This window comes from Salvelinus alpinus, chromosome 17 (assembly GCF_045679555.1).
Source record: "Salvelinus alpinus chromosome 17, SLU_Salpinus.1, whole genome shotgun sequence".
Classification (NCBI taxonomy): Eukaryota; Metazoa; Chordata; class Actinopteri; order Salmoniformes; family Salmonidae; genus Salvelinus; species Salvelinus alpinus.
In genome coordinates this window covers 40,109,794-40,134,184 of record NC_092102.1, presented here as the reverse complement: position 1 = coordinate 40,134,184, position 24,391 = coordinate 40,109,794, and the positions used below count along the sequence as shown (strand labels likewise).

The window sequence follows — 24,391 nt, the reverse complement described above, 5'->3', positions numbered from 1 at the left end:
CAAGAAAGATCTGCCAAAGGAGGCGAAGTTAGCCTGCAGAGTTTTGTCATACTATCCAGGTCTGTGCCCCCAAAATTTGAGCTTCTTCTCTTAAAAATCCACATTTCCAGAAACAAGTCTCTCACCGTTGCCGCTTGTTATAGACCCCCTTCAGCCCCCAGCTGTGCCCTGGACACCATATGTGAATTGATTGCCCCAAATCTATCTTCAGAGTTCGTACTGTTAGGTGACCTAAACTGGGATTTGATTAACACCCCGGCCGTCCTACAATCTAAGATAGATGCCCTCAATCTCTCACAAATTATCAAGGAACCTACCAGGTACAACCCAAAATCCGTAACCATGGGCACCCTCTTAGATATCATCCTGACCAACTTGCAATCTAAATACACCTCTACTGTCTTCAACCAAGATCTCAGCGATCACTGCCTCATTGCCTGCGTGCGTAATGGGTCCGCGTTCAAATGTCCACCCCTCATCACTGTCAAACGCTCCCTAAAACACGTCAGCGAGCAGGCCTTTCTAATCGACCTGGTCCGGGTATCCTGGAAGGATATTGACCTCATCCCGTCAGTAGAGGATGCCTGGTTGCTCTTCAAAAGTGCTTTCCTCTCCATCTTAAATAAGCATGCCCCATTCAAAAAATGTAGAACCAGGAACAGATATAGCCCTTGTTTCACTCCAGACCTGACTGCCCTTGATCAGCACAAAAACATCTTGTGGCGTTCTGCATTAGCATCGATTAGCCCCCTGCGATATGCAACTCTTCAGAAGTCAGGAAACAATATACTCAGTCAGTTAGGAAAGCAAAGGCTAGCTATTTCAAACAGAAATTTGCATCCTGTAGCACAAACTCCAAAAAGTTCTGGGACACTGTAAAGTCCATGGAGAATAAGAGCACCTCCTCCCAGCTGCCCACTGCACTGAGGCTAGGAAACACTGTCTCCAACGATAAATCCACAGTAAGCATTTTTCTACGGCTGGCCATGCTTTCCACCTGGCTACGCCTACCCCGGTCAAAAGCCCTGCACCCCCCACAGCAACTTGCCCAAGCCTCCCCAATTTCTCCTTCACCCGTATCCAGATGGCTGATGTTCTGAAAGAGCTGCAAAATCTGGACCCCTACAAATCAGCCGGGCTAGACAATCTGGACCCTCTCTTTCTAAAATGATCAGCCGAAATTGTTGCAACCGCTATTACTAGCCTGTTCAACCTCTTTTTCGTATCGTCTGAGATCCCTAAAGATTGGAAAGCTGCCACGGTCATTCCCCTCTTCAAAGGGGGAGACACTCTAGACCCAAACTGCTACAGATCTATATCTATCCTAACCTGCCTTTCTAAGGTCTTCGAAAGCCAAGTTAACTAACAGATCACCGACCATTTCGAATCCCACCGTACCTTCTCTGCTATGCAATCTGGTTTCCGAGCTGGTCATGGGTGCACCTCAGCCACGCTCAAGGTCCTAAACGATATCATAGCCGCCATCGATAAGAGACAATACTGTGCAGCTGTATTCATCGACCTGGCCAAGGCTTTTGACTCTGTCAATCACCACATTCTTATTGGCAGACTCAACAGCCTTGGTGTCTCAAATGACTGCCTCGCCTGGTTCACCAACTACTTCTCAGACAGAGTTCAGTGTGTCAAATCGAAGGGCCTGTTGTCCGGACCTCTGGCAGTCTCTATGGGGGTGCCACAGGGTTCAATCCTCAGGCCGACTCTTTTCTCTGTATACATCAATGATGTCGCTCTTGCTGCTGGTGAGTCTCTGATCCACCTCTACGCAGACGACACAATTCTGTATACTTCTGGCCCTTCTTTGGACACTGTTAACAAACCTCCAGACGAGCTTCAATGCCATACAACTCTCCTTCCGTGGCCTCCAACTGCTCTTACATGCAAGTAAAACTAAATGCATGTTCTTCAACCAATCGCTGCCCACACCTGCCCGCCTGTCCAGCATCGCTACTCTGGACGGTTCTGACTTAGAATATGTGGACAACTACAAATACCTAGGTGTCTGGTTAGACTGTAAACTCTCCTTCCAGACTCACATCAAGCATCTCCAATCCAAAATTGAATCTAGAATCGGCTTCCTATTTCGCAACAAAGCATCCTTCACTCATGCTGCCAAACATACCCTCGTAAAACTGACTATCCTACCGATCCTTGACTTTGGCGATGTCATTTACAAAATAGCCTCCAACCCTCTACTCAACAAATTGGATGCAGTCTATCACAGTGCCATCCGTTTTGTCACCAAAGCCCCATATACTACCCACCACTTCGACCTGTATGCTCTCGTTGGCTGCCCCTCGCTTCATATTCATTGCCAAACCCACTGGCTCCAGGTCATCTATAAGTCTTTGCTAGGTAAAGCCCCGCCTTATCTCAGCTCACTGGTCACCATAGCAGCACCCACCCGTAGCACGCGCTCCAGCAGGTATATTTCACTGGTCACCCCCAAACCCAATTCCTGCTTTGGCCGCCTTTCCTTCCAGTTCTCTGCTGCCAATGACTGGAACAAACACTGAAGCTGGAGTCTTTTATCTCCCTCTCTAACTTTAAGCACAAGCTGTCAGAGCAGCTTACAGATCACTGCACCTGTATTTTTATTTTATTTATTTTGCTCCTTTGCAACCCAGTATCTCTACTTGCACATCTATCACTCCAGTGTTTAATTGCTATATTGTAATTGTTTCGGCACTATGGCCTATTTATTGCCTTACCTCATCCTACCTCATTTGCACACACTGTATATATACTTTTTCTATTGTATTATTGACTGTATGTTTGTTTATTCCATGTGTAACTCTGTGTTGTTTGTGACCACTGCTTTGCTTTATCTTGGCCAGGTCGCAGTTGTAAATGAGAACTAGTTCTCAACTAGCCTACCTGGTTAAATAAAGGTGAAATCTATATTTTTTTTAAATGATAATCAATACTGCCATTCGGTAGGCTACACTGACTGACGATATGAGTCTCTCACCAGGGGTAATAATTTATCGCCATAGGCAACACATCTGTCCGTCGCGCATATAAACAACTAGCTTGCCTGCTCTAGCCACACTGATTGGTGAAGTCATCTATTGAGCTAAATGTAAAAAACGGAGTGTGTTTCACAGGTTAAAAAAGGAACTGAAAGGAACTATATAAACCAGTACTTTTTGGTGGGGTCGAACCAGTTCAGAACTTTATTTTGCTGGTCGGAACAGTGGAACTGAACCAAAAAAATAGTGGTTCTGTTCTGAACGAAACAATTGGAAAATAATGTAGGATCCTACCCCTGGTGAGTGACTGTCATATCGTCAGTCAGTGTAGCCTACCAAATCGCATTGGTGAGAGAGTCGTTCGTTTGTCTCCTTAATTTGCATGGGCTACTGGTAGGCCTATGCTTTTTGCCGATTATCTGCAGATAAATTATGAAAACATTCAATGAAGATGGTGAACAATAGGTAGTGGAGCAGACAGGTCACCAATGGTACAAGTCAGTATTGGATGTTGGGAGATGACGTGGAAACCGGCCACTAGGGGCAACAGTGAGCGATGTTACCTTCAAGTAGGTTTCGGTTTTGCTAAGGTATTGGGGATGGCGGATGGGCATAAGCATATGCCTCTGATTCCAAAGGTTGATATTTTTGTTTTAATCCTATCCCAAACCGTAACCCTTACCTTAACCATTCGGATTTAATGCCTAACCTTAAGAATTAGGGGTTAATGCCTTATACACTTTGAAATTAGACGTTTGAGAAACATGGATGAACATCTAATTCTGACGTGAGACTGTGAGAGTTTGTAGAGTGGAGAGCCTCATTCGGGTTCAAATATGATAATTAGGGCCCTCACGGAATCCAGGCATTAAAATGGAATTCAACAACATTGAAAATGTATTGACCTTTGTAGGGAATCAACTTAAAGTACTGAGTGGCTCAGTTGGTGCTGCTTTAAAGCAGTATCCAAATTATATGGGCAGCGACCATGTAACGCTTTTACAACATACAGAAGTGCGCTGGTTATCAAGGGGCAAAAGAATTGAAACATTGTTTAGAATCGAGAGATGAGCTTCAAGGTTTCTTTACTGACTATCATTTTCACTTGTCTGAATGATGATGAGCATGATGATGAGTTTCTCACATGACTGGCCTATCTGGGTTAGGTTTTTTCTCGCCTGAATGATCTGAATCTAGGATTACAGGGACTCTCCGCAACTATATTCAATGTGTGGGACAAAATTGAGGTTATGATTAAGAATTTGAAGTTCTTCTCTGTGCATTACCAAGGACAACACACAGGTCTTTCCATCATTGTATGATTTTTTTGTGTGCAACTGAACTCAAGCTTACGGACAATGTCAAATGTGATATAGCGAAGCACCTGAGTGAGTTGGGTGCGCAATTATGCAGGTACGTTCCCGAAACGGATGACATAAACAACTGGATTCATTATCCCTAGAAGGCCAGCATCCCGGAGTCGCCTCTTCACTATTGACGTTGAGACCGGTGTTTTGAGGGTACTATTTAATGAAGCTGCCATTTGAGGACTTGTAAGACGTCTGTTTCTCAAACTAGACACTCTAATGAACTTGTCCTCTTGCTCAGTTGTGCACCGGGGCTTCCCACTCCTCTTTCTATTCTGGTTAGAGCCAGTTTGCGCTGTTCTGTGAAGGGAGTAGTACACAGCGTTGTACGAGATCTTCAGTTTCTTGGCAATTTCTCACATGGAATAGCTTTCATTTCTCAGAACAAGAATAGATTGACAAGTTTCAGAAGAAAGTTCTTTGTTTCTGGCCATTTTGAGCCTGTAATCGAACCTGCAAATGCTGATGCTCTAGATACTCAACTAGTCTAAAGAAAGCCAGTTTTATTGCTTCTTTAATTAGCACAACAGTTTTCTGCTGTGTTAACATAATTGCAAAAGGGTTTTCTAATGATCAATTAGCCTTTTAAAATGATAAACTTGGATTAGCTAACACAACGTGCCATTGGAACACAGGAGTGATGGTTGCTGATAATTGGCCTCTGTACGCCTATGTAGATATTCCATTAAAAATCAACCATTTCCAGCTACAATAGTCATTTACAACATGAACAATGTCAACACTGTATTTCTGATCAATTTGATGTTATTTTAATGGACAAAAAAATGTGCTTTCAAAAACAAGGACATTTCTAAGTGACCCCAAACTTTTGAACGGTAGTGTATGTGAGAGTGGATTCTCGGCCCTCACTAGCATGAAAACTAAATACAGCCACAGACTGTGCGTGGAAAATGATTTAAGACTGAGACTCTCTCCAATACAACCCAACATTGCAGCCTTATGTGCATCCTTTTGAGCACACCCGTCTCATTGACATGTGGTGAGTTATTCACAATTTTTGATGAACAAATAAGGTTTTATACGTAAGATGGTTAAATAAAGAGCAAAATGTATTATTATTTGGGCCCTGGTCCTACAAGAGCTTTTTGTCACTTCCCACGAGCCGGGTTGTGACAAAAACTCACACTCATTCTTATGTTTAATAAATGTATTGTGTGTGTTTTTTAGTTTTCTAATGTTACTTACGACTTTTATAAACACAACCAAATTATTATTCTTCACATAGCAAATATGAAATGGATTTATTACTGTTAGAATGTTGATGCCTCATTGACTGGAAGTGTCAGAAATTGGCTTTTGGCCTACTTTTTTCACTAGGACTTTGTAGAATTATACAAAACATGTCCTTTACTCTATCTAAACAAATATTTTTTATTGTTATATTTTTACATGGATATATTTCCAATAATATTTCTTCATGCAATTCATTCATACAATTGTTTATGCAATATTTATCAAGGCTTGGTGTTTGTTTGTGCACCTTGCAGGTTGATATGCATCTGAAGCGTATGCTAAATGTGACACCCGGCAACATTCTCAACATTCTCTAGCGGGTATTTATAGGCTGAAAGGTCAGGCGTTTCTAGTGTTGATTTGATTTTCAAGATAATGTGGGCTACGGCTGAGGACAGGAACAAGTACAAGAAGTCCCGCTATGACCTCTGCAGAGTCATCAAACGAGCAAAAGGACAATATAGGAGTAAGGTGGAATCATATTACAAAGGCTTTGACGCCTGCCATTTGTGGCAGGGGCTACAGTCCATTACGGAATGCAAAGGATGCCGTGGTCTTCCAAACGATGCCTCCCTACCAGACGAGCCCAATGCATTTTATGCACGCTTCAACAATAACAACATAGAATGCTTTAGAATGACACTTCCGGGTTTGGCAGGAAATCCCCGGTCACCCGAGAGAAAAGGGATTTATTCTTGGGATGGAACATTTGTAAAATACCAGGAAAATATTTAACCCTACCACTTACGTTATATCATGGCAGAGATTGTGTACACCAAGTCATTTAGTATCTTCTATATAGCAGCATGTATACCTCCACAGTCTATTCTATGGGCCTGTATAGTTGTATATAAGCCTATACTCATGGTTATTCTTTCTGTTCTCTCCATAGAAACACGTTAACACTCACACGTTCACTGTGAGCAGTCAATACATAGGAGTGTGGTGTGTTGAACCCAGTATCTGAATAAACCTGTTCTGGAGATATCTTGGACTTGTCCTTGCCTGACTATGGAACGCCGTGTAAAAAAAGATACACGTCAAATAACACTATTTGATGCGTCAAATAAGCTTTTTATTTGACACGTCAAATAACACAATTCTGTTATAGAATGATGTGTGCGAAGCCAAGCTCCACCATTACGATCACTGTCAAAGCTGTACAATACCGCGTTCTTAATGAGGCAATATTTGTTCGACCGAATGTGAAAACGTCTGAGTGAGCATTTGAAATTAGATCAGGATCAAACGAGCAGGATCAAAAATGTTTGCAAATATCTTTGATACAGATGTTATCAGCAACTTCTGCGGTACCTAGCTAGCACCAATGCAAACAGCCTGAAAACAATGAACAGTAGAAACTAGTCATTTTCAATATTCTTAGAAATGATTTAAGAATCCCATGTGAATAAGTATTAGCTAGGTAGCCACTTGTTGTACTTCTATTGAAATAAGTAGCTAGCCTGCTACTTAACCCTATTGCCCAAAACCAACATTATAAGCAGCCAGCTAGCTTCACACTCAACGTCAACAAAACAAAGGAGATGATTGTGGACTTCAGGAAACCGCAGAGGGAGCACCCCCCTATCCACATTGACGGGACAGTAGTGGAGAGGGTAGTAAGTTTTAAGTTCCTCGGCGTACACATCACGGACAAACTGAATTGGTCCACCCACACAGACAGCGTTGTGAAGAAGGCGCAGCAGCCCCTCTTCAACCTCAGGAGGCTGAAGAAATTCGGCTTGTCACCAAAAGCACTCACAAACTTCTACAGATGCACCATCGAGAGCATCCTGTCGGGCTGTATCACCGCCTGGTACGGCAACTGCTCCGCCCACAACCGGAAGGCTCTCCAGAGGGTAGTGAGGTCTGCACAACGCAACACTGGGGGCAAACTACCTGCCCTCAAGGACACCTACACCACCCGATGTCACAGGAAGGCCATAAAGATCATCAAGGACAACAACCACCCGAGCCACTGCCTGTTCACCCCGCTACCATCCAGAAGGCGAGGTCAGTACAGGTGCATCAAAGCAGCGACCGAGAGACTGAAAAACAGCTTCTATCTCAAGGCCATCAGACTGTTAAACAGCCACCACTAACATCGAGTGGCTGCTGCCAACATACTGACTCAACTCCAGCTCACTTTAATAATGGAAATGGATGGGAATTGATCAAAAATGTATCACTAGCCACTTTAAACAATGCCACTTAATATAATGTATATGTATATACTGTACTCTATCATCTACTGCATCTTGCCATCTTTATGTAATACATGTATCACTAGCCACTTTAAACTATGCCACTTTTATGTTTACATACCCTACATTACTCATCTCATATGTATATACTGTACTCGATACCATCTACTGCATCTTGCCTATGCTGTTCTGTGTATAAGGTAGTAGTTGTGGAATTGTTAGGTTAGATTACTTGTTGGTTATTACTGCATTGTCAGAACTAGAAGCACAAGCATTTCGCTACACTCGCATTAACTTCTGCTAACCATGTGTATGTGACAAATAAAATTTGATTTGATCTGACTTAACCAGGTCCGGTCAAGCCATAGCATATGTGTTGTGAAGCTACCCACAATAAGGATTAGCCAAAATAGTAGATTTTGTGGTTTGCCTTTAAAATAAAAGTCCCTCTTTGAAAGTGATGCAGAAGGTTACAATTTTTGAAATTGTCCCAAATTTAGACTTGATAATGTTAAACATGGTTGGAATGTGGAGCAATGAAATGGGGTATCAGTCTACTCGGTGACACCCAGAGAACACAACTGTGAAGAGTTTACGGAAATATTAGCGTCGTAGCTCTTATTGCGGGACTTTGACTGTGGGAAATCACCTCCCCAGTCAGCCTATTGTGCGTATTGACATTCATATTGCACTGTACAGCCTTACCTAACGATTGGGGATCAATGAAATGGGATATCAGCTTACTCAGTACTCAAGTGCTTTTTTTCCCCAAACTCCTTTTCAAGAGTTATCAGGCTCCAAAACATCCACGTTGTACGGTTTTTCCTCTGGAATAGTGTTCAATACACATAGTCGGTTGACTGGTACAATAAATGTGTCTCAATTCACAGTGGTTTCAGAGTCCCGCAATAAGAGCTACGACGCTAATGTTCTCTGGGTGTCACTGAGTAGACTGATACCCCATGTCATTGATCCACAATCCATAGGTAAGGCTGTACAGTGAAATAAGTATGCCCCCAATGAAATTCTAAAGTCTAATACATCCAGTGTGATTTCAACAGATCTTTGTCAAATTAACAAATTATTGTCTTTTGTTGAATTTATATAAGAACATTCCAACCTCGTTTAGCATGATCTGTTTCATTATGGCATGATTCCACTATTTGTATTATTTGGATGACTTTCATTGAGACTTATTTTGAAAGCTAAACGCAAAGTACACTGTTGTGGCTAATCCTTATTGTGGCTAGCTTCATGTAACCGATGTGAAATGGCTAGCTAGGTAACGGTGGTGCGCGCTAGCAGCCTTTCAGTCGGTGACGTCACTTGCTCTGAAACCTTGAAGTAGCGCTTCCCCCCGCAGCTTTTGTGGAGCGATGGGTAACGATGCTTCGTGGGTGACTGTTGTTGATGTGTGCAGAGGGTCCCTGGTTCGCGCCCGGGTCGGGGCGAGGGGACGGACTAAAGTTAAAACTGTTACATTCACATAGGTGGGTCCGACCACCATTAATCAAATAAGAACTGTCTTATAAATGTATGGGTATTTTAGATGATGACACTTAGCTAGGTAGCTAGCTAGCTAGATTATGTCATTTTGGTATGTTTTTGGGGAAGAACATTGTGCGCATCCATCAGCTAACTAGCTTTTTTACGACCAGCACTGTCCAGAGCTTGGGGGAGTGTCTGCGCTCGTGCTGCAGACAAAAAACTTTACCAGCATCATAGCATACGTATCGGTGAATCGTTGTGACATGGAATACGAGTTATAGTGTAATCAATGTGTAATAACTACGTAAGAAATGTATGAACGTGTTCAATTATTATGTGACGTGCAGTCATATTCAGGTCAAGCTTATTTGACACGTCAGATAATGTTAATTGACGTGTATATTTCTTGACACGCAAAGACTCAAATGACGTTCCATACCCGACAGACCTGTGGTGGATGAACCATATCCTCTGGCACATGTATCTATCTAGTAATACCTGTTATTCATGGTCCAACCGGATCAGCCTTTAGTATTTTACTACAAACAAATGATTGATGATTGAAATGATGATTGAAATGATCCACATATTTTTAGAGGTCATTCAGATACTTGGACTAATAGTTCCATGAACACAGGCATGCGCTCACACACGCACACACACATACACACACACACACACACACACACATACAATCCCCTACATGATCAAATGAGATGTGGAGTCTGTAGGGAAACTCAGAGGTGTGGTTACATCACTGTTCTCTCTAGTGGGATATTACCCTGCTAGCACGTCCACACAGTTTACAAGACATGGATCTCTGGTGGCTGATCAAGCAAGCATGAGTATCTAAGCCAGGGAGTCCCAGGAGTGTGTGTGTGTGGATATGTGTGTGTTTTGTAACTGTGTTGGCCCAGAGAGCGTGTGAATACCATCTTCTGATGTCCCAGAGTTCTTTCCGGCAGCTGAAAATTCTAGAACTGTGACCCAACTGGAAGAACAGTGGTCCTCTGAGAGAGAGAGAGAGAGTGCTAGCTTTGAGAACCCTAGTGATTGCTCTGAGATTAAGTGAACAGTGGTCCTCAGAAAGAGAGAGAGAGAGAGAGAGAGAGTGCTAGCTTTGAGAACCCTAGTGATTGCTCTGAGATTAAGTGAACAGTGTGTGAACACTGCAGCCTCTGCCTGCTGTTACCCTCCACCCCTAAAACCCCAAAATCACCTCTACCCAGGGACTTTACGTTTGTGTGTGATTGGAAACTCGTGAATTGTGTGTTTGCCTGTCTTCCTTAACGAGGCGATTTTAAGTTTGAGAGAGATAAGGAAGAGTGAGTGAATTAAGTGTTGGCCCGGGGATTTAACTAGTGAGGAATTTCTTGTTGCTGGGACCAAACCCTGGACAGACAAACAACAGGGACAAATAAAGCATCACCATGGTTACGCCTGGATCATGGTAAGGTTGGGAATTTCCAGGGACCTCAAGATACGATATTATCACGATACTTAGGTGCCGATGCTATATGTATTGCGATTCGATACTGTGATTTTATTGCAATTTGCTGTTTCAAACATATTGCTCACTCACCATGTCTGTTGCAGAGGGACAAGAGAGAGCCATGAGAAAACGAGTTTTGATCAGTCATTGAAATAAAAGTGCTGAAAACAAATTGGTTCCCTATTTAAAAAGAAGATGGAGAACAAGCTATGAAGGAAACATACTGGAGTTTTGGTGCAGGTACAGCCAACTAGCGCAAAAATAATATTGCAATATTGTCAAAACGATACAATATATTGTCAAAAATAATATCCCGATATGTAACTGTATCGTATTTTTTCACCTATCACTAGCTCACAGTACGTGATGTTTAGACTGCTCTATAGACCAGATAGAAGGAAGACTGCTCTATAGACCAGACAGAAGGAAGACTGCTCTATAGACCAGACAGAAGGAAGACTGCTCTATAGACCAGACAGAAGGAAGACTGCTCTATAGACCAGATAGAAGGAAGACCGCTCTATAGACCAGATAGAAGGAAGACCGCTCTATCGACCAGACAGAAGGAAGACCGCTCTATCGACCAGACAGAAGGAAGACTGCTCTATCGACCAGACAGAAGGAAGACTGCTCTATAGACCAGACAGAAGGAAGACTGCTCTATAGACCAGACAGAAGGAAGACAGAAGGAAGACTGCTCTATAGACCAGATAGAAGGAAGACTGCTCTATAGACCAGATAGAAGGAAGACTACTCTATAGACCAGATAGAAGGAAGACTGCTCTATAGACCAGATAGAATGAAGACTGCTCTATAGACCAGATAGAAGGAAGACTGCTCTATAGACCAGATCAAGGAAGACTACTCTATAGACCAGATAGAAGGAAGACTGCTCTATAGACCAGATAGAAGGAAGACTGCTCTATAGACCAGATAGAATGAAGACTACTCTATAGACCAGATAGAAGAAGACTGCTCTATAGACCAGATAGAAGGAAGACTGCTCTATGCTGACCTTGGGGGATATGAGGGCCAGAACATGGCTAATGAACTGAATGTTTTCTTCTCAAGATTTGAATCAGACAACTTCGTGTCGGAGGTAAAACAAATGGAAGCATCATTACAAATGTTTGAGAGAGTTGTTGTCCAACAGTCTGATGTTCTAAAGTTGTTCAGGGGATGTAACACATACAAAAGCCCAGGCCCAGACAAAATACGTGGACATGTGTTAAAGCACTGTGCTGAACAACTGGCTGGTGTTTTTACAGACATTTTCCAATCCTCACTCAACCAGCAACACGTTCCAGTGTTGTGGAAAAAATCTATAATTATACCAATTCCTAAAGCATCTAATACCTCTGTGCTGAATGACTACCGCCCTGTCGCCTTGACATCCTTAGTAATGAAATGCCTTGAGAAAATTGTGAAAAGTCATATTCTCAGTGTCACCCAGAAGCTCCTCGACCCATTTCAGTTTGCCTATCAGCCTAGCAGAGGAGTTGATGATGCCATTCTTACTCTCCTTAACATGGTCTATAGACATCTAGAGGGTGCCAAATCCCATGTCAGGGTTCTGTTTGTTGACTTTTCTTCTGCCTTCAACACAATCCAGCCTTACATTCTGGCACAGAGACTCATTCAGGACTTCTCCTTAGATGGGGGGCTGGTTTTGTGGCTGTTGGACTTCCTGAGCCAACGCTCACACCGAGTCAAAATAGGTCCCCACGTGTCGAATATACGCAACACCAACACAGGCTCTCCTCAGGGATGTGTTTTGTCCCCACTTCTGTACATTTTGTACACTAATAGTTGTACTACTTCCCATACTGACAGACACCTCGTTAAGTTCGCTGATGACACTGCCTTGATCAGCCTGTTGCACGATGACGAGGAACATCATGGCCCGGTCCTAGATGACTTTGTAGAGTGGTGTGAGGAATCACACTTGGTCCTCAATACCAACAAGACCAAAGAGATGTGCATAGACTTGAGGAAGCGTACAACACCTACCTCTGCAACATCTATCAGAGGTCAGAATATCAAATCAAATCAAATCAAATTTTATTAGTCACATACACATGGTTAGCAGATGTTAATGCAAGTGTAGCGAAATGCTTGTGCTTCTAGTTCCGACAATGCAGTAATAACCAACAAGTAATCTAACCTAACAATTCCACAACTACTACCTTATACACACACACAAGTGTAAAGGGATAAAGAGTATGTACATAAAGATATATGAATGAGTGGTGGTACAGAACGGCATGGCAAGATGCAGTAGATGGTATAGAGTACGGTATATACATATGAGATGAGTACTGTAGGGTATGTAAACATTATATTAAGTGGCATAGTTTAAAGTGGCTAGTGGTACATGTATTACATTAAGATGGCAAGATGCAGTAGATGATATAGAGTACAGTATATACATATGAGATGGGTAATGTAGGGTATGTAAACATTATATTAAGTGGCATTGTTTAAAGTGGCTAGTGGTACATTTTTACATAATTTCCATCAATTCCCATTTTTAAAGTGGCTGGAGTTGAGTCAGTATGTTGGCAGCGGCCGCTAAATGTTAGTGGTGGCTGTTTAACAGTCTGATGGCCTTGAGATAGAAGCTGTTTTTCAGTCTCTCGGTCCCTGCTTTGATGCACCTGTACTGACCTCGCCTTCTGGATGATAGCGGGGTGAACAGGCAGTGGCTTGGGTGGTTGTTGTCCTTGATGATCTTTATGGCCTTCCTGTGACATCGGGTGGTGTAGGTGTCCTGGAGGGCAGGTAGTTTGCCCCTGGTGATGCGTTCTGCAGACCTCACTACCCTCTGGAGAGCCTTACGGTTGTGGGCGGAGCAGTTGCCGTACCAGGCGGTGATACAGCCCGACAGGATGCTCTCGATTGTGCATCTGTAGAAGTTTGTGAGTGCTTTTGGTGACAAGCCGAATTTCTTCAGCCTCCTGAGGTTGAAGAGGCGCTGCTGCGCCTTCTTCACAACGCTGTCTGTGTGGGTGGACCAATTCAGTTTGTCCGTGATGTGTACACCGAGGAACTTAAAACTTTCCACCTTCTCCACTACTGACCCGTCGATGTGGATAGGGGGGTGCTCCCTCTGCTGTTTCCTGAAGTCCACAATCATCTCCTTTGTTTTGTTGACGTTGAGTGTGAGGTTATTTTCCTGACACCACACTCCGAGGGCCCTCACCTCCTCCCTGTAGGCCGTCTCGTCGTTGTTGGTAATCAAGCCTACCACTGTAGTGTCATCCGCAAACTTGATGATTGAGTTGGAGGCGTGCATGGCCACGCAGTCGTGGGTGAACAGGGAGTACAAGAGAGGGCTCAGAACGCACCCTTGTGGGGCCCCAGTGTTGAGGATCAGCGGGGTGGAGATGTTGTTACCTACCCTCACCACCTGGGGGCGGCCCGTCAGGAAGTCCAGGACCCAGTTGCACAGGGCGGGGTCGAGACCCAGGGTCTCGAGCTTGATGACGAGTTTGGAGGGTACTATGGTGTTAAATGCTGAGCTGTAATCGATGAACAGCATTCTCACATGGGTATTCCTCTTGTCCAGATGGGTTAGGGCAGTGTGCAGTGTGGTTGCGATTGCGTCGTCTGTGGACCTATTGGGTCGGTAAGCAAATTGGAGTGGGTCTAGGGTGTCCGGTAGGGTGGAGGTGATATGGTCCTTGACTAGTCTCTCAAAGCACTTCATGATGACGGAAGTGAGTGCTACGGGGCGGTAGTCGTTTAGCTCAGTTACCTTAGCTTTCTTGGGAACAGGAACAATGGTGGCCCTCTTGAAGCATGTGGGAACAGCAGACTGGGATAAGGATTGATTGAATATGTCCGTAAACACACCAGCCAGCTGGTCTGCGCATGCTCTGAGGACGCGGCTGGGAATGCCGTCTGGGCCTGCAGCCTTGCGAGGGTTAACACGTTTAAATGTTTTACTCACCTCGGCTGCAGTGAAGGAGAGCCCGCAGGTTTTGGTAGGGGGCCGTGTCAGTGGCACTGTATTGTCCTCAAAGCGGGCAAAAAAGTTGTTTAGCCTGTCTGGGAATATAGAGATTGTAGAGGAATATAAATATCTGGGTGTCCTCTTGGACAATAAGCTTCAGTGGAGTAAATGTACAGACCTGATCTACAAAAAGAGCCAACAGAGACTGTACTTTCTCAAAAAGCTGGGATCTTTTAATGTAGACTGTACTATATTGACTCTGTTTTACAAATATTTTATTGAGAGAATTTTTACTTTTTGTATTGTTTGTTGGTTTGGCAATTTCACTGTCAGCCAGAGAAATATGCTGAGAAGGATTATTACCACAGCAAGCAAGGTACTTGGAGTCAAACAGACAGGCCTGGATGAGATCTTTAAGGTCAGGGCCCTCTGTAAGGCTCACAAAATCATTTTAGACCCAAGCCACCCCCTGTACCTGGACTTTGAACTACTCCCCTCTGGGTGCAGGTATAGGGCACCCCTCAGCAGGAAAAACACAACGAGACAATCATTTGTGCCAGGTGTGATATCCTTCTTAAATAGCTCGGGCGAATGTTCCCATGTAAGTCCAGCAGGCTAGTCTTTTTTTTAATGATTATGTTTTATTTCTTGGTACGTAACTGTTATGAAAGTTGTATTGTCAATTTAGTTTTGTATTTAAACGCCATTTTAAATGTGTACTTTAAATGTGTACATGACACTGCAACAACATTTCCCCATGGGGACAATAAAGTCAGGAAGATAGAACAGATAAAGGAAGACTGCTCTATAGACCAGATAAAAGAAGACTGCTCTATAGACCAGATAAAGGAAGACTGCTCTATAGACCAGATAAAAGAAGACTACTCTATAGACCAGATAGAAGAAGCCTGCTCTATAGACCAGATAAAGGAAGACTGCTCTATAGACCAGATAGAAGAAGACTGCTCTATAGACCAGATAGAAGAAGACTACTCTATAGACCAGATAGAAGAAGACTGCTCTATAGACCAGATAGAAGAAGACTGCTCTATAGACCAGATAGAAGGAAGACTACTCTATAGACCAGATAGAAGGAAGACTACTCTATAGACCAGATAGAAGGAAGACTACTCTATAGACCAGATAGAAGGAAGACTACTCTATAGACCAGAATTTACTTATGTGAGTAGATCCCAAAATGCCCCCCCAAAAAGGAAACCATGCATTGGCCGGGAATCGAACCCGGGCCTCCCGCGTGGCAGGCGAGAATTCTACCACTGAACCACCAATGCTTTGATAGAGATAAAATCTCCCCGAGAGTAATATAAAACTCTCGATGAAGTGAACCAGAAGTTGAAATATGTTGAGTTACTATTTAGCTATCCGTCTCGAAGGACCATTGAATGAGAGGCAGTACAATGTAATTAGAGTGTTGTTACATAGTACTTACAGCCTGTTTACAACGAGGATGTGAAAATAAACATTTGAGATACCTGACTGATCTAAAAGAATGATTCTAGAGGTTTAGCAATAATTAACTTGTTGACAAATGCAATCCAAAAGAAAAGTTAATATTTTCTACTAGTACTTATTTCGGAGTAAATCCTACAATGCTTAACTTTTCCCACATTTTGTTACGTTACAGCCTCATTCTAAAAATGATTAAACAGTTTTTTGCCCTCATTAATCTTCTATCTTGTAGCTCGGAGGTGTGTGTGTAACCGTAATGAAGTCTAACGCTGTGTGTGTCTGGTGTTGTGTGTTCTCAGGTTGCCATCAAGTCGATTCGTAAGGAGAGCATCACTGATGATCTGGACAGAGTTCATATCCAGAGAGAGATAGAAATCACCTCGGCCCTCAAACACCCCTACATCATACGCTTCCACGAGGGTGAGAATACACACACACACTGAAAGGAAAACAACGCAGACATACACACACACACACAATGTAACCTTTCTCTGTGCTCTCCCTGTCCTGTGTAGTGTTTGAGAGTCGTGATAAGATAGTGATAGTGATGGAGTACGCCAGCAGAGGGGAGTTGTATGACTACGTCCATGAGAGGAGGAGACTGGTGGAGACAGAGGCCAGAGACATCTTCAGACAAATCACCTCCGCCGTGCACTACTGCCACACGGTAAACACACACACGCATACTGCACAGGCTCACACAGAAATGCATGAGTGTTCACACACACACAATAATTGTATTTAAATTTGCATAATTATTTGCTAATTAATGTGATGAATCCTAGATCCGTGTGTGCTGCAGTTTCTCTTTTCAGGAGTGATGGGGGGAATACTTTATACAGTTACAGTGCCTTAATTAAGAAAGTATTCACACCCCCCAAATTAAAAGGCTTCCCTAAAAATGGGACAGAGAAGGGGAAAACCTCCCCAATCCTATAAGCAACAGTTCGGTCCTCCGAGTTAAAAGTCTGTTGTTTAGACTCCCTCAGTCACTCACTCACTCACTCACTCACACTCTCTCTCTCTCTCTCTCGCTCTCACACACACACAGAATGAGTTCAGACTGTCACTGTGCTAGAGAAATGAACACTTTCTCGTAAAATCTCTGTAGCCAAGTTGCCATCTTCCTTAGCGACAGTAAGGCTTGAGTGGATTTTCACAGTAGTGGGAGAACTGAGGAGAGGGTTGTGTGTTTTCTCCCTGCTTAGGGCATCTGGGAATCCTGTTAGTGGAGCCAGGACATCTTTCACTATCTCCAGTGTAATGACTACAGTCATCTTTGGTATAAGATAGCACTTCTTGTTATCAGAAAGAACTGCGCAAACAGCTGGCTGTACCTCGACTAACCTGTACACCCGCACATTGACTCGGTACCTGTACCCCCTGTACTGTATATAACCTCGTTATTTTTATTTTGTGTTACTTTGTATTTTTTACTTTAGTTTATTTAGTAAATATTTTCTTAACTCTATTTCTTGAACTGCATTGTTAAGGGCTTGTAAGTAAGCATTTCACGGTAAAGTCTACACCTATTGTATTCAACATTTGATTTAATTTGCGTAAGAAAGCGTACTACCATCTCGTAGGCTGAGCCCTACCTTGTTGGTTCATCGTGGATGAGCTTTTGGTCTGGTAAGCACAGAAGATCCTGTTTAGCTTCCTGCTGCCTATTCATAGGATCTGACCTTGTAAATCCTGACACTGTTTTTCGCAGCCTGGATAAGCTTGCACAACACGGTCAATGTTCAGTGCCTTGTTGATTGCAAGATCTAGGTTGTGCCCAAAACATGGGATCCAATTGTAATCTAAGAATGCCTTGCAGTTATTGGATGCGTTTTCTGTGAGTAGCAAGTCCCAGTCCTCCTTCAGTGTCTTGTCCAGTGCTTCTCTTAGGCTCTCTGCTGTGTGGTCGCTGTTCAGCCCAAGCACCATGATTGCATGTCCCAGGTATCTGAAACAACGAACTGAACAGTCACAACCATGTATCCATTCATTGCTCTGCTGGTCCAGAGATCAGTGGCGCATGAGTAGCAGTGGATGTCTTCAAATTGAGCCTTTATGTTTCGCTGTAGAGCTTTGGTATCTCTGTATTCATGAAGAAGTTCCGGTAGCACATATAGTATTTTTGGTTCAGCTTCCTCACGAGTTGTTTAAATTCCCACTTCTCTGGCACTGGCATGTGGTCCACACAGCTTTCTTGTCCTCTCTTGAATGTGGTTCATAATGCTTCAGGTTATCAAACAGCTTTGGGAGGGTCAGGGTGGGCTGGGTTTGTATTCATGTAGGCCTGCATTGATTCTGAAGGGAAAGAGGGGGGGAAAACAGGTCTTCATTTTCTCTTCCATTGTCTTCCCGACACCCACACACACACACACACATACACACACACTTGGAAGGTGAGTGATGGTGAGTGATTGATGGGTAGGGCCCAGTAAGGGATGTTACTGGTTGATGACATACACGCACATTATATGGGCGTAAAAGACAAGTGGACTGGCACATTGAGAGACCAGCTGCTGTTGCCCAGAGGAACATATTCACTACTATATAAAACGGTACTACGTCTTCTAAAATGTTGGTATCATAACATTTTGGTACCGTGGTACCGATATATATCTAATTAAATGTCTGATTGTTCAAATTTGTGCCCTTCTTTTCAAGGTATTGGAAAACTTCCCTGATCTTTGTGGTCGAATCTGTGCTTGAAATTCACTGCTCGACAGAGGGGTATCAGTGACACAAACTCTCAATTTAATCAATTAAACAATTCAGGCTGTAACACAAACATTTTTTGGAAATGTCAAGGGGTGTTAATACTTTCTGAAGGCACTGAGGGCTGAGAATTTGCAGAGAACTCACGATACGATATCACGATTCTTAGGTGCCGATTCTATATGTATTGCGATTCACACAATTCTATATGTATTGCGATTCGATGTTCCAAACATATTGCTCACCATATGTCTGCTGCAGAGGGACAAGAGAGAGCCATGATAAAACTAGTTTTCATCAGTCATCTAAATAAAAGTGCCGAAAACAAATTGGCTCCCTATTTCTCCATCTTATTTTTAAATATCTATGAAGGAAAAATAAAGTAGTTTTGGTGCAGGTACAGTCAACTAGCGCAAAAATGTATATATAGTCAAAAATAATATCCCGCGATGTAACTGTATCGATTTCTTTCCCCCCATCACTTGTAGTACTGAACTATACTCCACTCAAGTTTACTGTAGAGTAAAGTACACAAGAGTACATTATAGACATACGGGAAAGGGAAAAGGGGACACCTAGTCAGTTGTACCAAATGCCTTCAACTGAAATGTGTCTTCCGCATTTAACCCAACCCCTCTGAATAAGAGAGGTGTGGGGGTGGTGCCTTAATCGACGTCCACGTCTTCGGCACCAGGGGAACCGTGGGTTAACTGCCATGCTCAGGGGAACAGTGGGTTAACTGCCATGCTCAGGGGAACAGTGGGTTAACTGCCATGCTCAGGGGAACAGTGGGTTAACTGCCATGCTCAGGGGAACAGTGGGTTAACTGCCTTGCTCAGGGGCAGATTTTTACCTTGTCAGCTCTGGGATTCGATCCAGCAACCTTTCGGTTAGTGGCCTAAAGCTCTAACCACTAGGCTACCTGCCGTGTTTGGGCCACATTAGAATATAATTTGTCAATTGACATACCTTGATTAGACTATCATTTAATGACAACAAAGATTATATTAACTCAATCATGATTGGCTTGATGAAGTTACCAATATTAGATGTAGACAGTTTAGGAATACTTTCTTTTCCCCTTTTAATAAGAAATGACCAAACTGTATTAAGTTTTATCTAAATTGGAAATGATAAGTAAGTATACCAACAAGCTTTACATTAATAAAATGTGTAGAGGAAATTGTAGATTCTCTCTGGTAAATGAGGAAATACCTAATTTCAGTTGTATTGAATTATTTTCAAATAGGTAAATTTGTGCTTAGTCTTCTCAAATATTATTAGGTTTAATTTATACCCAAGATAATTCCCACCAGAGGGCTAAATAGTTAAACATTTTAGCTGCACAGAGCCCTGACCTCAACTCCATCGAATACCTTTGGGATGAATTGGAACACCAAATGCGAGCCAGGCCTAATAGCAATTTTTTTTTTGACAGTATCCAGGACTTAAAGTTAACACACTGAGATCAGCTTTAGGGAGCAGTAGTATGGTGGCCAGTAGTGGTTGCAATTGAGATCAGGTGTGTGGGCGGGTGATCTTAGCGCATATTTATGGTTTAACGAGAGTTCACCTCATGTTGAGGCAGTGCTCAATGTTGGTTGCAATTAACCCACTTAGTTTGAAACGGAGCAACAGGCAAACATGGTACTGCTAAGCCACAGGAGGCTGGTGAGGGGAGGACGGCTCATAATAATGGCTGGAATAGAGTGAATGGAGTGATATTAAAACATTTGTAAACCATGTGTTTGATACCATACCATTAATTCCGTTCCAGCCAATACAATGAGCTTGTCCTCCCCAGTTAAGGTGACACCAGCCACCTGTGAGCTAATCCCCAAAAATCCATATCACTGCAGTTTCTCTTCTCAGGGTGTGAAATGAAGCAACAGGCAATCATTGCACCGCTAAACACACAAAATCCTACTCCTAATACCAGAGGAAAACTTTGTGGGTCAAAGGAGAATTACAGTTGAAGTCGGAAGTTTACATACACTTAGGTTGGAGTCATTAAAACTCGTTTTTCAACCACTCCACAAATTTCTTGTTAACAAACTGTAGTTTTGGCAAGTCGGTTAGGACATCTACTTTGTGCATGACACAAGTCATTTTTCCAACAATTGTTAACAGACAGATTATTTCAATTATCACTCACTGTATCACAATTCCAGAGGGTCAGAAGTTTACATACACTAAGTTGACTGTGCCTCTAAACAGCTTAGAAAATTCCAGAAAATTATGTAGTGGCTTTAGAAGCTTCTGATAGGCTGATTGACATAATTTGAGTCAATTGGAGGTGTACTGTGGATGAATTTCAAGGCCTACCTTCAAACTCAGTGCCTCTTTGCTTGACATCATGGGAAAATCAAAAGAAATCAGCCAAGACCTCAGAAAAGAAATGGTAGACCTCCACAAGTCTGGCTCATCCTTGGGAGCAATTCCCAAACGCCTGAAGGTACCACGGTCATCTGTACAAACAATAGTATGCAAGTATAAACATCATGGGACCACGCCGTCATACCGCTCAGGAAGGAGACACGTTCCGTCTCCTAGAGATTAACGTACTTTGGTGCGAAAAGTGCAAATCAATCCCAGAACAACAGCAAAGGACCTTGTGAAGATGCTGGAGGAAACAGGTAAAAAAGTATCTATATCCACAGTAACATGAGTCCTATATCAACATAACCTGAAAGGCCGCTCAGCAAGGAAGAAGCCACTGCTCCAAAACCGCCATTAAAAAAAGCCATACTACAGTTTGCAACTGCACGTGGGGACAAAGATCGTACTTTTTGGAGAAATGTCCTCTGGTCTGATGAAACAAAAATTGAACTGTTTGGCCATAATGACCATTGTTGTGTTTGGAGGAAAAGGGGGAGCCTTGCAAGCCGAAGAACACCATCCCAACCGTGAAGCACGGGGGTGGCAGCATCATGTTGTGGGGGGTGCTTTGTCCAGGAGGGACTGGTGCACTTCACAAAATAGATGGCATCATGACGAAGGGAAAATTATGTGGATATATTGAAGCAACATCTCAAGAAATCAGTCAGGAAGTTAAAGCTTGGTCGTAAATGGGTCTTCCAAATGGACAATGATCCCAGGCATACTTCCAAAGTTGTGGCAAAATGGCTTAAGGACAACAAAGTCAAGGTATTGGAGTAGCCATCACAAAGCCCTGACCTCAATCCCATAGAAAATGTGTGGGCAGAACTGAAAAAGCTTGTGCGAGCAAGGAGGCCTACAAACCTGACTCAGTTACACCAGCTCTGTCAGGAGGAATGGGCCAAAATTCACCCAACTTATTGTGGGAAGCTTGTGGAAGGCTTCCTGAAACGTTTGACCCAAGTTAAACAATTTAAAGGCAATGCTACCAAATACTAATTGAGTGTATGTAAACTTATGACCCACTGGGAATGTGATTAAAGAAATAAAAGCTGAAATAAATCATTCTCCACTATTACTCGGACATTTCACATTCTTAGTTTATAGAATTTGTGTCGTGGTAAAAGTTAAAAAGATACATTTCCTAGTTGGTGCAGAAATGTAGGAAATAGGAGACTTAGGAAATAGGGAACGCCTATTGGCAGAGTTTTGGTATAAAGCTCTTCAGTGGAATAAACCATATGCATGTGTGCACACCAGAGCTAGCTCATAGCTGATAATGCTTAACACCCGATGGCTAAATTATGTTGGTCATTTTATTTGGAGATTGCAAAGCATGTTTACCCCCCCATCTATCCCCCAACCCCAAACCACTACATTAGAATGAAGAACAAAAAACACCCCTCGCTATTTTAGCTTTGGAGCTTGATGCTGCATCCTCTAGTTGTGTCTGACCTCAAATAGTGTTCTAAAATAGACATGAATGTTCCGGAACGCGTGAATTATTTAGAATGCTTCTGAGGTATGCAGCTTTAGCAGGAAGTATTTAGGCTTCAGGGGAAAAGGAACGTTTTTAAAAGACACGCCACAAAACCTCTCTCTTTCCCTATTCATGTCTCAGTCTCTCTCCCCCCCTCCTTGTTTCTTTATCTTATTCGCTCTCTCACATTCACTCTTCGCCTGAATTGACCTCTGCTGTGCTATTCATATTTTCCTGTAGCAAACTCTCAAACCCGCTCTTTCTCTCTCCCTCACTCTTTAATATCGTTATACTACATTAGAGATATCATCTGTCCATGTTGGATTTGTTATAGAGCTGGATTGTTAATTGTGATAATACAATGAAAGACAGAAGGAGGAATTACTGAACAATCCAAAATAATTAAGGAAAGCTAATTGAAAGACAAACAGAAACAAAAACTAAACAAAGCCCTGGCTATGAATAGACTAACAAACACAGACCAGGTTTACACACACTCAGACTGTATACTGTTGACCATTCACCAGTACTGTATGCTCGTGGATTAATCATTGAATCAAACACTCATATCACGAGAATTAACTTTCAATGTCAATTAGACAATTACATTTTCATCTCTCCTCTTTCAAGCTGTTCTTTTGTTCTCTTAATCTGTTCCCTATTTCTCTTGAATCTCTATACAGCAACTGTGTTACAAAATGATTGATATCACACACGAAACACAAACACACACTGGACCTCCACTTAAGTATTCAGGCCATGTTTGTGTAAATGTCATCTGCTCTCTAGTTCCTAAATCAACACAGCAGTGTCTTCCTAGAAAAACATCAAGGGGGTGAAGAATCTGTGCGTGTGTAAAGATCTGTGTGTAATAGTGGTACTTTACTTGATTGTCTCTTTCCCTCTCCTTCAGAATGGTGTGGTCCATCGAGATCTGAAGCTGGAGAACATTCTACTAGACCAGGACCTGAACGTCAAGGTGAGAACACACAAAGAATTTAAAAAAATAAATTGGTTAAAATCGAACCCTCCTATTGGTATATTGAAAATGTGATTCTACAGATTTTCCGCTTATGGTGAAGACCTTGTGCCTGTCATCCAGTGAGTGTAAAGGGTAGTTATTTTAAAAGGATATGCCTGCATTGGCCGGGAATCGAACCCGGGCCTCCCGCGTGGCAGGCGAGAATTCTACCACTGAACCACCAATGCTTAGCTGCTCTGTTCATTTTCTCCAGAGCTCACAACACAGTGGGGGTGGCGTGAAGGACAAGGAGAAGGTAGGAGTGAAGCAGGAAGGAGGAGTTGAAAATAGGAGAGAAAGACTGGAAGGGGTTTAAGAGACATATAGGACAAAAATGTAGAGAAGTAGTTTGTAAATAGGTTGATATAGCTCCCATGGACATTCCCACACGCCCTCAACTCTCACTTACCTTACCTGCTACTTCCTCTATGGACATTCCCACACGCCCTCAACTCTCACTTACCTTACCTGTTACTTCCCCCATGGACATTCCCACACACCTTTAACTCTCACTTACCTTACCTGCTACTTCCCCTATGGACATTCTTTATCCTGCTGCTCCCCCCCTTCTACTCCATC

At 42.8% G+C, this 24,391-nt stretch overlaps 1 protein-coding gene and 2 non-coding genes across 3 annotated transcripts in view; 1 reads left to right on the top strand and 2 right to left on the bottom strand.

Annotated features, from left to right (window-relative positions):
• LOC139542931 (NUAK family SNF1-like kinase 1) overlaps positions 1 to 24,391 on the top strand; it is a 60,858-nt gene that overhangs the window by 9,780 nt on the left and 26,687 nt on the right. The window contains exons 2-4 of the mRNA XM_071348933.1: positions 16,520 to 16,640; positions 16,736 to 16,887; positions 23,705 to 23,770. Coding sequence (XP_071205034.1) covers positions 16,520 to 16,640; positions 16,736 to 16,887; positions 23,705 to 23,770 — 339 coding nt within the window. The remainder of the gene's footprint in view (positions 1 to 16,519; positions 16,641 to 16,735; positions 16,888 to 23,704; positions 23,771 to 24,391) is intronic.
• trnag-gcc (transfer RNA glycine (anticodon GCC)) lies at positions 15,972 to 16,042 on the bottom strand. Its single transcript has one exon. It is a non-coding gene; the product is annotated as a tRNA-Gly (tRNA).
• Positions 23,930 to 24,000, bottom strand: trnag-gcc (transfer RNA glycine (anticodon GCC)). Its single transcript has one exon. It is a non-coding gene; the product is annotated as a tRNA-Gly (tRNA).